Source organism: Phragmites australis, chromosome 4 (assembly GCF_958298935.1).
Source record: "Phragmites australis chromosome 4, lpPhrAust1.1, whole genome shotgun sequence".
NCBI lineage: Eukaryota > Viridiplantae > Streptophyta > Magnoliopsida > Poales > Poaceae > Phragmites > Phragmites australis.
Window position 1 is genome coordinate 15,616,010 of NC_084924.1, and position 15,168 is coordinate 15,631,177.

Here is a 15,168-nt window from a genome sequence, read left to right on the forward strand (position 1 = left end):
GAGAGAGAGTTGTGAACAAGCAGTGTGTCATTGTTAACTGTAGCCGAAGGGCACACCTGATTTACATGGGTGGTCAGGAGGAGGAAGGAACATGCACACCAAATTAACACATGATCATTACAACAAACCATGCTTAGAAGCGGAACAATAGGATGTACTTGCACATTTGGGTGCGATGTGGTCAGTGCCTGAAACTCACTAGGAAAAAAAAAGAGAAATAAGTGAGACTGCAAGAACGCAACATGTTCTAAAAAATGCTTTCAGACACCCACAGACTAGATTAGACTGGGCTAGTCTCAGGTCTCTCGTCCCCCCAACTAAAAACACGAGCCTGTTGATCTGTTCTCCTTTGGACAGGGTAACTACAGAATACTGGAACACATACATTAAAGAATTGGCACCTCGAGGATACAGTAAAAAACACAAAAAGCTGTGTGAAGTATGGTCTACACACAGCAGTTTGTCATACAATTTGACTTTAAATCTTCAGATAATGCTTTTATTTTACCAAACTCATAATTAGGCTTGAGGTCAGAGAACTCAACCAAGAGTTCTCTTTTCTTCCTTACTCTCTACCAACCAAGAATTTTACCAAACTCATGGAGGACCTCGTGCTAGCTCAAGCTGAGAAAGGCACGGAATGGGACGGAGAATTTACGAACTGAGATGTTTACGAACTGAGATGCAAGACTACCAACTCCTGTCCAGCATCAGGAGATGGAAGATGGGTTTACTCGTGAGAAGACCATGTTAAAATATCTGAATGTTCGAACAATTTATCAAGTGCAGCTCACCGACAAAGCCAGTAAGATGTTAGTTACATTCAGGGTATGATCACAGGAGAGAACCTTGTAACAACAAAATTAGCAAATAGTTTATTTTTATTATTTGTACACAAATTCGCATAATAATGTCCTCCAAGACTCAATCAATTGTTTTACGGAAAACTTTCACTTTAAGATTCACTTTAGACCAACTATGGAACATGATCAGAAGCTACAAGCAACAAATATTAGCAATAATTTTACAAGGCAATAAGTCACTTATAACAGATGGTTATTATCAATGACTACCATTCACAATCTTTATATTTCCACTCATTTACCTAAAAAGAACATGAACAAACTGATGACCTGATGTATTTCTGAAGCTGAAACGATTGGCCTTCCCTTGTGCCTTAAAAAAGAAGCCGCGTGAAGGTGAGTTAGTCATCCATGGTTTTCGCTCTCATGCAACCACAAGGCGAGCATCGCTGTTTTTTGCGACTGTCCAGCCTTCGACCATAGAGATACTCTACGAGCTGCACTTTAGAGCGTCGCTGCAGGGCTTTTGATGTCTTTCTGCTACTCTGCTCCTCCTCATATTTCAGCAAAGCCTGCTGGACCTTATGCATTTCCACCTCCAGCCTACCAATCTTCTCGGACATCTTCCTTGCGCGCTCCAAGATCTTACGCTGATGTCTGCTCCTCAAGTCAATATTTTCCCCGTCAAGACCATCAGCGGGTGTGAACTCCTCGGCCTTCTTGGATAACTTACTGTTGGTATCGATCAACTGCATGATGGTACCCTCGGCCTCTCTTATTTGGTGTCTGACGCTCTCGAGTTCGAGCTCTTCAGATGTTTCAGCATTTGTTTTAAGTTCTTGGATGCTAGATTGGAGGGCATTGAGCCTATGGGCGTCAGAAGACAACCTTTCTACGACCTTGTTCTTCCACTCCTGGTGTGGCTCTGTGGTGATTGACCTTGGTAGCTCCTGCATGTCGATGCTGAGCTCTTTCACAACCATTAGATCGGAAGGCATCTGTTTATTGTTGTCTCTCTCAAATGACTCACTTTGCGGTGGTCTTAAGTCATCAGTCATATGTCCATGGTTCGGCCCAACAATGCCACGAAAGTTGACCATCTTGTCATCCACTTGTGCTACATTTTTCTTTTCCTGACCAAATGGACTAGTTCTACGTCCTGAAGAAGTTTGGATAAGGTCAAGTTGTATGTCTTTTAACATTTGTTCATAATTCATTTCAATTATATCATCATCCAAGATCTCCTTCAGCTTAAGAACCTCAATCTGCTTCTTTGCTTCTTGCAAATTGGCATTGAAATCAAGCCTCTCTTGTTCAAGAAGGACCCCAGTATCTGTGACCACCCTCTGGAGTGCTTTAATTGTTCCATGCAATTTCTGTAGCTCCACATCCTTCACCATCCTCATTGCATTTTCATCACCACTGGATCGCATGGTGGTCTTCAAAAGTTGAGGTGATAATGCATTTTCCTAAAAAAGGAAACAAGTGTAATGAGTTCCAGAAAGGAAAAAAAATGTTACCGCAAGTATACATTTCAGATTTCTCATCCATATATTTAGGAGTTAGAACTGCCAGAGAACCTGCAATCACAGAGTATTATATTTGATCTCTTGGTTCAACAGCTAAGTTTACTGTGGTAAGTCACTTGTGGAGAAGTGTTAACTTGTTAGAGAATGGAAAATATAATATTATATCAGTAACTTGTTAGATCTTGAATAAAACAAGGAGAAGGGAATGAATACCTCCATCCTGAGCTTATTTGATTGCAAGCAATCATTCGCAAGGGACAAGGTTTGTTTCTCCAGGGCACTGACTTCAGTCTGCAATGGTTCTAACATCGTGAAATCACCATTTAGATTGACCTTTAGTCTTCTGTTTTCAATCTCAACAGCATTTAGTTTGTCCTTGAGCTCATCTACATATGAGTTTCTTCGAGTGATTTCTTCCTTCAGAACCTCCTTCTGTACCATGGCACTTACCTCAAAACTCTCGCATGTTATGATGAGCTCAAGTACTTTCTCCTTGAACAGAGCAGCATTCATGATGGCCATTTGCATGTTAGCCAGCAATTTCATGATCTCTTCATCACAAGATTTGATGTCAAACACAGCCTTCTCCTTGCTCCTAAGCATTTCCACTTCACTCTGTAGCTCACGTACCTCCTCCTGTAGCATTTCATTCAATTCCTGAAAATCAGCATTGCCATCTTCTTTGTGTTGTTCCACCTCCATGTTTACATGATAATCTTGCTGGGTTTTCCTGCCAGAACTCAGAAGGTTGGCATCTCTTCGCCCTGAATGCCCTTTTCCTGAAGCAGTTTGCACAATAGATCCATCATAAACACTCATGGTTCTACTGAGTTCTTTGCCAAGGTAATTGTTCTCGGTTTCTAGGTCACCAAGCTTCTTGTTCATTATCTTGATCTCCTGATAAAGCTCACTGCCTGCTGTTTGCAGACAGCCAAAATTATTATGCAAAGTCTTCAGTTGTAACGTCCTCTCTTCATGAAGGCTTCTAAAGATCACACTGAGGATATCTTTGCTGACTGCTTCAGTAACGAGATTGCTGAAATCATGTTCAAACATCTTTTGTTCCTCGATGGAGTCATTTAGTTCATTTGACAGCAACGAGTTAGCTTCTAACAGCTTGGTGATCTCACTTTGCAGTGACCTCCTAGACTCTTGCAGTTCTGACAGCCTTCCAACTAAGAACTTCGCCTCAGCCTTTAGCTCGTCCACTTTGTGGTTACGAGCCTCCACCTCTTCCAAGAACTCATCACTTATCTTCATAAGTTCCTCCTTTTCTCTCTGCAGTTGGAGCAGTTCATCATTCTTTGCCTGCTGATCTTGCTTCAAGATGTTCCTCTCCGACCTCAAGGCAGCAACCTCTTGTCCAAAATGCTCCAGAAGTGTAACAAGTGATTTCTCAACAAGCTCATTCTGCTTCACATCCTGGGCATCGGATATGGTACTCAGCAGGCAGCTGATCTCATTCAAGATGAGCTGCACAATGATTTCAAGCTTCATTTGGTCCAAGGATTCATACTTACGATCCAAATGTAATGCTCTCACCACTGAATCAATCCCTTCAGTTAGTTTCTGATTATGCTGTGATAAGTTGTCCATTTTCCTCTCCTGGACCTTGCATATTTTTTTCTTCATTTGCAATTGTTCTGAGATATCAGAATTAATTTCTGCCATGTCGTTCAAACACTGCTGCAAGACAAATATCTCTATCTGAGCTTTGACAATCTTGAGCTCCTCATCTCCAAGCTGCACCTCTCTATTCCTGCCCTCTTCTAGAAGTAGGCTAATCTTCTTCTGTAGAGCATCGAATCGAGTGTTGCTTGAGTGCGCAAGGCCTTCATGCTCCTTTCTCTCAAACCTGATCTGTTCCTGTAGCTTGATCACTTCATCAAGCACTAAGTCCTTCTCCTTCTGCAGATCTGAGTGTTGCCTTTCTAGTTCTTTGTATTGCCTTTCCAAATTCAGCAGAGTGACAGTGATGGTGTCAACCTGAAATAACCATGTTATTACTAAGAAGGTAAACCAAATTATTTTGGAAAATAGTAATTTTCAGACAGCATACCTGGCGGAGAAGAGTTCTCTTCTCAGATTGAAGTGTAGAATTCTGATTGTGGAGTGCCTCTGAAGATTCTTTCAGTTCTTTCAACTTACTCCTAAAACTCTCAAGCTCAGCATTAGCGTCAGATAATGAATTCTCCAAGAAAATATTCTTCTCCAGTAGCTCTTCCATGGTCTGAGAAATTGACTCAATCTGTGCAACAAGCACAGCTCGCTCAGACTGATGAGTGTGAATCTTGGATTTGAGGTGCATGCATGATTCTTCTAGTGCCACCTTGTTCTGCCTCAACCCCTCAAGCTCGGTGGTCGCAGCTGTCAAAGACTTCTCTAAATGTGCATTCATCGCCGACATCCTCTCCAGCTGTCTCAAGCTGTCAATATGCAGAAGTTCAATGCTCTCATGGTTCTTGATAATATCTTTCAGCTCAACATTGCCATCTCTCAATTCTTGTGCAAGTGCTTGTAGTGATTCCACATTCAAGTTCACAGATTGTATTTGCTCCTTGATTGAAAAGTGTTTCCTCTCCAAGTCACATCTATCCTCTTTAAGGTGAGAAAGCTCATGTTGAAGTGTCTTTTTTTCCTCCACATGTCGATAAACCTCTTCCTCAAGTTTCCGTTGCACATTCTTCATGGAAATTATCTCATCCTGCAGACGAATTATCACTGCTGAAGAAGAGTGACTTTGATCATTCAATTTTTGGTTCTCTTCAAGAATCTTCTCCAATTCTTTCTGAAGCATGACTTTGCTTGTTTCGACGTCCATTACCTTGCTTACTTCACTCTGCTTCTCAAGAGCCAAATGCCTCAGTCTGTCTTGTGCCAGTAATAATTGCTTTTCCAAAGAGAGCTGTGTCATTTCTGCTTGCATACGCTTGAGATGCTCTTCTTCTGTAGAGATATTAAGCTTTTCCAACTCGGTTTGCTTCTCATTTAGCTCATCATGCTTCTGTTTCAACAAAAGTTTCAGATTATCTAGCTCCAAGTGCAAGTTCTGGTTAGCTCTTTCAAGTAGAAGGAAACGTTCATCTGCTTTGCCCAAAGGCTGCGGCCCAGTTTGCATCTCCTCTTTCAGCCTGTTGAACTTCTCCTGGGTATGCAATATTTCAGACTTGAGGTTTTGTAATCTGGCAGTTGATTGTTGGCATAGTGAAACTGAAGCTTCCTTCTCTGCTTCTTGTTGTGCAAGGGATTCCTTGAGGCGAAGGATTTCACACTCAGCCTTGTTGCTCTGCTCTAACATGGATGAGATCCTGTCCTTGAGGTCTTGGTTTTCCTCTGATAAGCTTGCAAGTTCTTTATGCAGCCTCTCATAATCTTGGTCATCTGCAAGAGCAAAATTTGTTTCACATGGATTATATTTCCAATATTATATTTGTGATTGCAAATCCTTGCAGGCTTACCTTTAGCACGCGCTTTAGAATCGCTAGCATTGATGAAAGAGAGGAAATATGGAGTCATATCTGGATTCTCCATGTCAGTTTCAACGGAAGCAGTGTCAACTGGGAGGTCATCATCCAAGTCCATTAGAACCTGATCAGGAAATGCTTCTGCTATCTTTCGATGTGCCTGTCGGAGTTCCCCTGCTGCATGATCATATCTTTCTGCTAAAGCTCGGTACGCACGGTACAATTCCTCAAGTAAGGTCATCAGCTCAGGTCGCCTTCGGTAGTACATTTCTGCTCTTTTTGCAAATGATTCAGCATCTTCTTCAATGATCCTGATCATCAGCTTGATTTTGCTATCCATATCTGTATTTATCAAGCATTCAAGAAACATGAGCTCTTTACAAACTAAAAAAAAAATGCTGGCAATTCTGAAACTGAAGCATCATGCTATAAGCAGACATGATATAAGCCCAAACTATTACTACTGATTAGTTCCCCAGATAGATCCATTCAGAAACTGTACTCTCATTTTAACTATCTAAGATAGGCAAGCTTCATGTGAGACCAAACAGCCTAGAGCAGTAGCTCTTTTAGCTTAAGTCTCAGTGAATTTTCTAACATAGTGATAACAAATCGTATATGAATGCGGTGCACTGCTCTGGAGCTGAAGTTCATTTGTCTATCACAGTGCTCAACTACTAGACTGATTCTGCTCAATCGTAAGTCTAAAACTAGTATGAAATAAGTGATATCAGACTATAACTATAAGGTGGTCATTCATTACAGTACCCACCTGAAGTTCTAAACCAAGACATAAGTGCCGGCTGAAGACCTAAGTTGTAATGTCATATGCCAGCATTAAAGAGGTCCACGTGCTTCCTCAATACTCTTATGACTTTTAGTTTTATACAGGTACCATCACAGTGCAAGTCATTTTCAGATCATATTATGTAGGAGCACCTAAAAAATTACATTTTATCATTAAAAAAATCAAAAATTACTTCTGACATTTATCCTTGGAACCACATACAGTGATGCCAAATTGCCAATAAGCACAAAGTGATTGAGGTTGCGTATCCTTTTTATCAAATGCTGCATACAGTGAGAAGAAATTTTATATTTCATAGTTGTGAATGCTTTAAATGCAAAATAATATTTCTATGCTTCAAAATACATACAAAAAAATCGTGTTTTTAAAATTTTGAATTTGAAATATGTATAATTTCACCAATAACAGCCAATCTACAGAATTAAGATCACTTATAATTTCATAAATTATCCCAGAAATTTAAATTATGCATATATGTAGATTAAACTCCCATAAAGCTGGATGTGGAATTCAACTTTAAACTTTCTGTCTGTTCGATTCTCGATTCAGAATTGATTACAATTCTAATGTAAGAAACCACATAGGCATACTCAGTTCCTAAGGAAATTCCCACAAATACTTCGAAATAATTTACCTGAAAGATTTTCTTTTAGCCATTTCGAGTTCTTTGGGCAGATATGACTGTCCCACCACCATGAGTACTTGCGTCTTGTATTGGTTGGCGATGTCGTTGCCATTGTGCCAACAAGCCAAAGAGAAGAGATGTTCTTAACTTCTGACGAATAACAGATTGATTCTTTGTAATTCCACGACCAGTGAAGGGCAAAAGGAACAAGAAGCAATCACAATCTAACACCAGTCAAATACCTGCAATATAATAAAAGCCCTCAAACTCTTAGCATCAAGCAGAAAACTAAGTATACTTAGCATGATGAAACGAACAACAAAGTACACAAAGTATCATTCTCTCTCCTATTTTCAGATTCACTTATACACAATAAGCCATGGCTGAAGATCAATACTGCAGCTTCAGTATTTCTTCTTAACCAATAACCACCCAAGGCACCACAATACACAGCAATAACATCTAAACTTTCTACATGATGAATCAATTTTTGAAGACATAAAACCCAATTACAAATATGGGTTTTGTTTTTGCGTCCCTTATGAAACAAACCAAGAGTGAAGATGAAAGCAAGAAACCATACATCAGAGCAGCAAAACTCAAAAAATTGTGCAACAATTGTTTCAATCACAGAATTGGAGGGGTGCAGTGTCAAGACATAAATACAGCTGAGAATGAACGCCTAGAGCAATCATCTGAATTCTGAAGAACAATCTACCGCTTCATAATTCAACAGAGACAGAGGAGACAAGGATTGGAAAAAAGGAAAAAAAAATTGAAGGAGAACCGAAAATTTGTTCACACAGTGAAAGATAAGCAAACCAAAAAAAAAAAATGCAATAAGTAGGCTATTCCAGAAGTTGAGGAAATCAGAAGCTCAAGTTCCCTCACCAATTGCTCGAAAATCTCACTCAACTGTTCTGAACCAAAACAAACAAGAGCAGATGGAGGTTGCTTGCAGAGCTAGGGAATGGAGCATCGAGCAATAATAATAAAGGAATGACAGGGAAAAGGGTGGGCAGTGACAAGAAAACCCAACAACCCAAAATAAAAGATGCTCCCAACCACTTCCCAGCTCCCGATTGCCCCCACAAAATGCAGGTGGAATTCCAGAACAGCAGGAAATAAACCACATTAATTGCTCGATTACTTCATCACTTGATCAAAGCGGGAAGAGAAAAGAGCAACTTTTGATGAGCCCCAAAACCACGAACTGAAAATTTATCAGGAAACTGTGATCCTAAAACGACGGAAGAGGAAGCCATTGAATTTAATGAGATATATTTACCACGCGCAATCTTTGTAGAAAAACGATTCCAATTGGGTGAGGAAGCTATCAACACAGCGATGATGAAGAGACAGGCCCCAAAAAGATCTGCTAAAAGGCAATCTTGCAGCAGCAAAGGGAGGATAACACCATCAAAGTAGGCCACGACGAAAATCATGAGACAGGGAGAGATGAAAAACTAAACTCGACGAAATGAAAGAAACGGCTCATACATACCAATCAACAAGGCAAAAGCGAGGGGAGTCAATCTTGCAGTGAGATTGGTGACGGCAGCTGCAACCCAGGAGAGATCCAGCTGCCCCCCATCCCACTGCTACGGCGCCATCTCCCACCAACACCCCTGTAGAAACTCACAGCACCACCACCACCACACGAGCGTGCGCAATTGCAGTGGAGCTATCTAGCAGCATTCATCAAGACTCCTCTTTTCCCTGGATCCCTCCCTCGCCTCGCTGTCGGAGCAAATGCGGTTGCGCAAGAGGCAGCTAAGGGTGTGACCCCGGGGATCGGTTCGGAGAGGGGGAGTGGCGGGTGGTGTGGTGATGGCGATTTAACCGTGGGTTTCTTCGCTCCTATTAAATCCGGAAAGCAAGGACAAAGTTTGGGGCGCAAGAGCTCGATTCAGGGCGGAGAAAAGATTTTCTATTTGGTGAGTTATTGACAGGATTTGGTTCGCGCGGCGCAGCAGCATTGTTCTTGTCTCTGCGTGGGGTTGGTGACCGACGGCGACGGGCGGCGCGATGATTTCTTTGCTTTTTTTTTTTTTGAGAGGAAGGAAGGAGGACCTTTTTTTTTTTGAGAGTATCTTTGCCTGTCACCAGTGCCTGACGCTGTTGTTGTTTGTGGGCTGTCACTGCTGCTATACAGAATCGGTCACCTTGCTGTTGAGCCCAGAGCATACTTACCCTTCCGTGCACCAAAAACACAGAAAAGAAAATTAGAATAGATTAAGATGGGTAGAATATAAAAAAATTCAAAGTGCTCTATTTTTCAATGTTATTTTGGCGACGCTAATGTTGTCCTTCCGTGCAAAAAATTAAAAAATTAGAATGAATTAAAATGAGTAGAATATAAAAAAAAATCAAAGTACTCTATCTTTTAGATGTTATTTTAACAAAGTCAATGTTAATAGTATCAAAACTTCGAAACCACATATTTCGAAACACGTGCATTTGCATGTGCTCCCAAGAAAACGTGCGAGTGAATGATGGGTGAGAAATGATTAGCTCTTTTTGGCTGATTAGCTGCTGGGTATATGTTTACGAAGATTACTGTTGCTGACTGATGGTTCCTGTAGGGGCTCACTCGGTGCAGTTTATTTATGAAAAATCAAGTTGAATGTACATTAATTTGTATGGAATGAGTTATTGATAATATTGGATTTGAGATGATTTTAGTTGATAGGAGCTTGTTTGTGTGTGGTCTTATTTATGACTAATCAAAGTTTGAATTAGAGCAGACTCTTTCAGAGTATAGAAAATTATGCCTCACCGGAATATTCGGTATATGAGTTTTTATCGCACCGGATAGTTTGGTGTTACGGTGAAGTGAGTATCGGAGCATTTTCAGTACTGAAGCAGAAATAGAAGCAAACATCGGATGGATCGGCGATGGGCTTAAAGAGCACCGGAGTATTTTCTACACAGAGGAGATTTTTGGCGTCAAGTTTGAATATGTACGCCGGATGGTCCAGTGTTGAGTTTGTGAATATCGAAGAAACGCCGGACTAATTCTTGCAAAGAGGTTGTAGAAGGGTGGTTTGATGGATTTACACACGTCGGATTATCCTGTGATGGACATATGATCACTAAAAGCTTTCGCTTGATCTTTTCTTGCAGAGAGCAAAATTTTCCTGGATCGGATAGTGCTACACTCACCGGATGATCCGATGTGTTCATGTTTTCAGTACAATGTGTTTTGAACTAAGGATTTGTAATTTTGATTTTGAACTAACTTCGTTTGGAGTTAGAGAAATGTGTTTATTTGTCTTATAGTGTGTGAGTAACAGATGCAACATGGAGGTCGATAGCGAGTGATCGGGGCTAAGCGGGTGCTTGGTACCGAACGATCAAGGAGGCCGGACGGAGTCAAGGGTGATCCTAGCTGTACACGTGGAGATCAAACAAAATATAAAACGGAGGATGAAGATAGCGTGTTGACAAAATCAAGCGAAAGAGATACCGGTGCATGTGACAAGGCGGCTTGAGGGTTTAAAAGCGAAAGAGACTTGCCGGCGGTTAGGATCGCCAGGCGGAGTATACGTGTCGACATCAAGAGTGATTGCTTAAGGTATAAGCAAGTGGCGAGTCACGTTTTGAGAAGCGTGCAGAGGGTTTCACGATTGTGCTCAAAACCGTAGGAGAATTGGAGGAGTATATAACACCATCACGAAGCTTGTGTCGAGGCGAAGCTAAGTCGTGAAGGCATCATGGCCGTTCGATGGATGGAGCAAGAAATAGACCAAAATATCCATAGTGGTAGGTAAGAATGTACTACAAGAGAGAGATATTTTGGTAACAAGCTACGAAACTTAAGGATCAAATTTTCTAGGCCTATAAATAGAGAGGTAGGGCTATGAGAGAGTTTGAACCAGCTACTTAAGCCTATTATGCCACTCATTTGAGAGTCTAGTGCTAGGGTTTTAAGGAGAGTAAGGATGAATGCTTAGCCTATGTATTAGGTGAGTGTTTTGAGTGAAAATCTTTATAATCTGTCTAAAATAGGGCTGATCTTTTTGAGTAATGAAGTTTATGTTTTTATATATGCTTGAATTCCCCTCATTCTAGTTTCTCTCTATTGGTTCCCTTGCAAGCTTGTAAATTTTTGATGTTTCGTTGTGATTCCCGTTTTGATTTTTTGGCTGAATTTTTAGCACCTTGTGAAGTCATTCTTCTTGATGCTAGAGGTTAAAAATCCCATATGAGTGTATACTTATAGGTCTTGAACTCCCTTGCATCTAGATCATCAACTTGGAGAATTTCTCCAACCTGTGAACTTATATTTAATATTTGAATCTTTCTTCTCAAGTTCCAAACTTTGTGTGGGGATGAGTTATAGATTGGTTTGCTATGGAACCTAGTGTTTGATTTCAACCATGAGACCCACCTTTGATTGGATCTTAAATTATGGATTTTGAATTTTTGATCACTGTTCTACTAAATCCAGAACCTCCGACTCCAACTCTGGAACCTCCAGAACTTTTGGGTTGGATGCTGAATTTTTGCTGCGTGTTTGTGTTCCTTTTTGTTATGATTCTCTTCTGGGTTGAATGTCATCAATTTCGCAAGGAATTTGTTGAGGCGCCTATTCACTCCCCTCTAGTCACCACTCTCGATCCTACAATTGGTATCAGAGTCGATTTGATCACTTGTTGATCTTAACTGGCTTTATGATCCGTAGGTGATATGAAGAGAAGTGGGAAGATTCAGTTGTTTAATGGATGTGATTTTTTTACTGGAAGGTGTGCATAGAGGCTTATCTCTTAAGCTAAGGAAGTGCAATTTGGGAGGTAGTTGATTCCAACAACGAGATCCCTCCTGCTCGTACGACTCAAGTTCAAATCGAACAATACGAGGCCAACAACAAGGTTAGAAATATTTTATTCACAAGCCTAAGTTGGAATGAGTTTGACAGGGTCTAGCACTTCTGTACTGCTAGGGAGGGAGATCTAGACTACTCTGAGTGTTTTTTATGAAGGCACTAATCAGATTAAGACTAGACTCCAAAGCACATATAACAAAGAATATCAAATATTTGTGCAAGGCCTTGGAGAATCTTTGGATACCATGTTTGCTCGTTTTGATGGAATTGTTAGTAATCTTCGATCAACTGGTGTTCTACCTTATTTTGACCATGAAATAGCGATCAAGCTTCTCTATGCTCTTGGTTGTAGCATATGGGAAGTGAAGATCTCGAGCATTGAAGAGTTATCAAGTTACAATATATTAACTTGTGATGAACTCTTTAGCAAGCTCAAGTCCATCAAGATAGCCAAGGCGGTTCGAATAGGTCTCGAAAATCCCCTATCTCAGAACATGTGTTGGTTTCCGGACCTAGTGGTGGCAATCATATTGGATCTAGTGTTCTTTGTGCTAACACTTTATTTGATAGTTTTGCATTGTCCTCTTTGGTCTCTACCACAGAGTAGCAGATGGATGTGCTCGATGATGAAGATCTTGCATTGATTGTAAAGAAGTTCACCCACTTCTATAACAACCGTCGAGACCAAAGGAGGGGAGGTTCCCGTGCCTGCTTTGAGTGTGGTGACACCACCCACTTCATGGCAGACTGCCCCAAGCTTATGAAGAGGGAAGACCGTGACCACGACTACGACAACCATAAGAAGAAGAAAAAGAAGCTCTTATTTAAAAAGAACCGCGACAAGATAGCCAAGAAGACGGCCAAGGTGGCTTCTAGGGCATTTGTGGCAGCTCTCAGCGACATCGACACTTCATCAAGCTCGGAGGAGGAGGAACTGGAAGTGAAGAACAAGAAAAAGGCCAAATACTTCAACATCCTCTGCTTCATGGCGGACGACAACAATGATAGAGACCTCGAGCTTGATCCCTCCGAGGTATTACCTTCCTACGACCAGCTTTCCATCCAAGTTAATACCTTGAATGATGCTCTCATTAACTAGGATATATTACTTAAGAAAGTTGTGCTTGAGTTGAAGGAACTTAGGTTTAAGTATGAGTCTGTTTCTTCTGAGCTTGAGTTGCTTAGGTCTAGGGCCAAGGTTGAGAATGAGGATTGTGAGAGTTGCTTGGTTATCATGAGTGAGCTTACTGAGCTTCAAACTATGCATGCTGTCGTCAGTCGGCTTGAGACTACCGAGAAGAAACTCCTTGAGGAGGAGTCTAGACCTACTCTCTTAGATGCTTGCAAGGATACTGAAGTGAAAGACAAGCGTATAAAGGAGCTAAATTCTAGATTGGACAATGCTGAGAGTTTTATAGATGTGCAGCCTAAGTGTCCCGCCTCCATCATCCTTAAGGACGAGCACAGCTAGGTTAGAGGGCAAGTTGAAAAGCTCACGACTGAGAATGAGTACCTCCTTTCTCTTGTGAAGAATTGCTCAGAAGGCAAGGGTAAAATGGATTTGATCTTGGCCAAGACCAAGATGTGTGCTGATAAGGCTAGGTTAGCTTTGGGTTTGGACTTTGAGAGAGTTGCTTACACTAGTTCTGGTAAAGACTATATTCATCCCACCCACTACCCTAGAGTCAGAGAAAGCCAAGATTAATGCCTCACAATCGACGCTAGAAAAGTACAAGCCTACACCTCAACCAATAAAGAATAAACTCACACCCAAGAGAGATCCACAGCCTAAGATGAGGGCACCTGTGAGAGAGCCTAGAGTGACTGGCAGTCGAGTTCTCAAGAGACGCTATCACTGCACCTATTACTAGAGAGGGGGTCACCTTGTTGAGTTTTGCTTTCACCGTAGGAGAAATGAGAGGTGTGAGTGGAAGTGGAGTATCCGGGACATGAACCGCCCCTCTGTTGGTGTCCATGAGCCTTTTTCTCGCTCCTACCCATGAGTCCCTAGCGCTTTTCAGTCTCTTCCTAGAGATGATGCTCGATATGGATTTTACCATGACTCTTATAGTTTTTGTCCACGTGTAAGAGGCTTTGAGTCCCAGCGCTTTGACGGACCATGTTTTCCTCACCATGGTACTCACCCCCAGCGTGTTGGTGTTGAGTTGCATGTACCTACTGTGTCTACTTTAGGGCGGATGACTCAATACTTGATTCCTATGAGGTTTTTGACTAACCCTAGTACTGGGCCATCTACCTTCTATTCTTCTCATAAGTAGGTGGTAGGTGGAGGCCTGAAGAACAAGTGGCTCATCGACTCTGATTGTTCGTGTCACATGATCGGAGATTCATCATGGCTCTCCAGCCTCACCCCCGTGAAGCGGCACGAGTATATCACATTCGAGGATGATCGGAAAGGAAGGGTGAAAGTCAAAGGTATGGTAAGGATGAGTGAGAGTTTCACTCTCAAGAATGTAGCTTTGGTGGAGTATCTAGGATACAATTTTTTCTCTGTATCTCAGTTGTTACATGAGGACTTAGAAGTGCGTTTCAAACACGATACTTCTCGAATTCTTGGTTCTTCTGGCGCTTTGATTTGCAAGATTTCTTGAGTTGAGAGAGTTTTTGAAGTTGATTTTTCTGAGTTTTCTGGTTCTTCTCGGTGTTTACTTGCTCAACCTTCTTTTGAGCTTTAGATGTGGCATATGAGACTAGGGCACATGAGCTTTGATTTGCTTACTTGTTTGAATGTCCTAATCTTGATCCAAGGATTGCCCAAGCTCAAGTTTGAGAAGAATCTTGTTTGTGCTCCTTATTGGTATGACAAGATGATTGCCGCTCCTCACCCACCAGTCAATCTGGTGATGATTGAACGACCGAGAGAATTTCTCCATATGGACATTGTTGGTCCTTTCTGGGTTCGTTCGGCAGGTGAAAAGTGGTATGTATTTGTTATTGTTGATGATTACTCTCGCTACTCTTGGATCTTCTTTCTTGTAAGTAAGGATGAAGTGTTCTCACACTTTCGGAGCCTAGCTTTGAGTTGTTCAAGGAACTCCCTGGTGCATTGAAAGCAATTCGCAGTGATAATGACACCGAGTTTAAGAACTA

At 41.4% G+C, this 15,168-nt stretch overlaps 1 protein-coding gene across 4 annotated transcripts; it reads right to left on the bottom strand.

Moving 5' to 3' along the window:
• Window positions 1–932: 932 nt before the first annotated feature.
• On the bottom strand, window positions 933–9,268 carry LOC133915809 (protein NETWORKED 1A-like). 4 transcript variants are annotated; one of them, XM_062359137.1, is made up of 7 exons: window positions 8,734–9,268; window positions 8,518–8,604; window positions 7,239–7,471; window positions 5,791–6,138; window positions 4,392–5,713; window positions 2,546–4,318; window positions 933–2,272 (listed from the first exon to the last, which is right to left on the bottom strand). In XM_062359137.1, the coding sequence occupies exons 3-7, from the start codon at window positions 7,339–7,341 to the stop codon at window positions 1,205–1,207; spliced, it is 4,614 nt and encodes a 1,537-aa protein (XP_062215121.1). In that variant the 5' UTR covers window positions 7,342–7,471; window positions 8,518–8,604; window positions 8,734–9,268; the 3' UTR covers window positions 933–1,204. The 4 variants fall into 4 exon arrangements, with proteins under 4 accessions (XP_062215121.1, XP_062215118.1, XP_062215120.1 ...); XM_062359134.1 differs by having other exon boundaries at window positions 8,518–8,619; XM_062359136.1 differs by lacking the exon at window positions 8,518–8,604.
• Window positions 9,269–15,168: the final 5,900 nt, after the last annotated feature.

Bases quoted from the DNA above. Each gene is read 5' to 3' on its own strand.
- LOC133915809 (XM_062359136.1), bottom strand. From the start codon at position 7,341: ATGGCAACGACATCGCCAACCAATACAAGACGCAAGTACTCATGGTGG. The intron at 5,714-5,790 runs GTAAGCCTGCAA...TTGCTCTTGCAG, and splicing joins TTCTAAAGCGCGTGCTAAAG to ATGACCAAGATTATGAGAGG. The intron at 4,319-4,391 runs GTATGCTGTCTG...TGGTTATTTCAG, and splicing joins AGAGAACTCTTCTCCGCCAG to GTTGACACCATCACTGTCAC.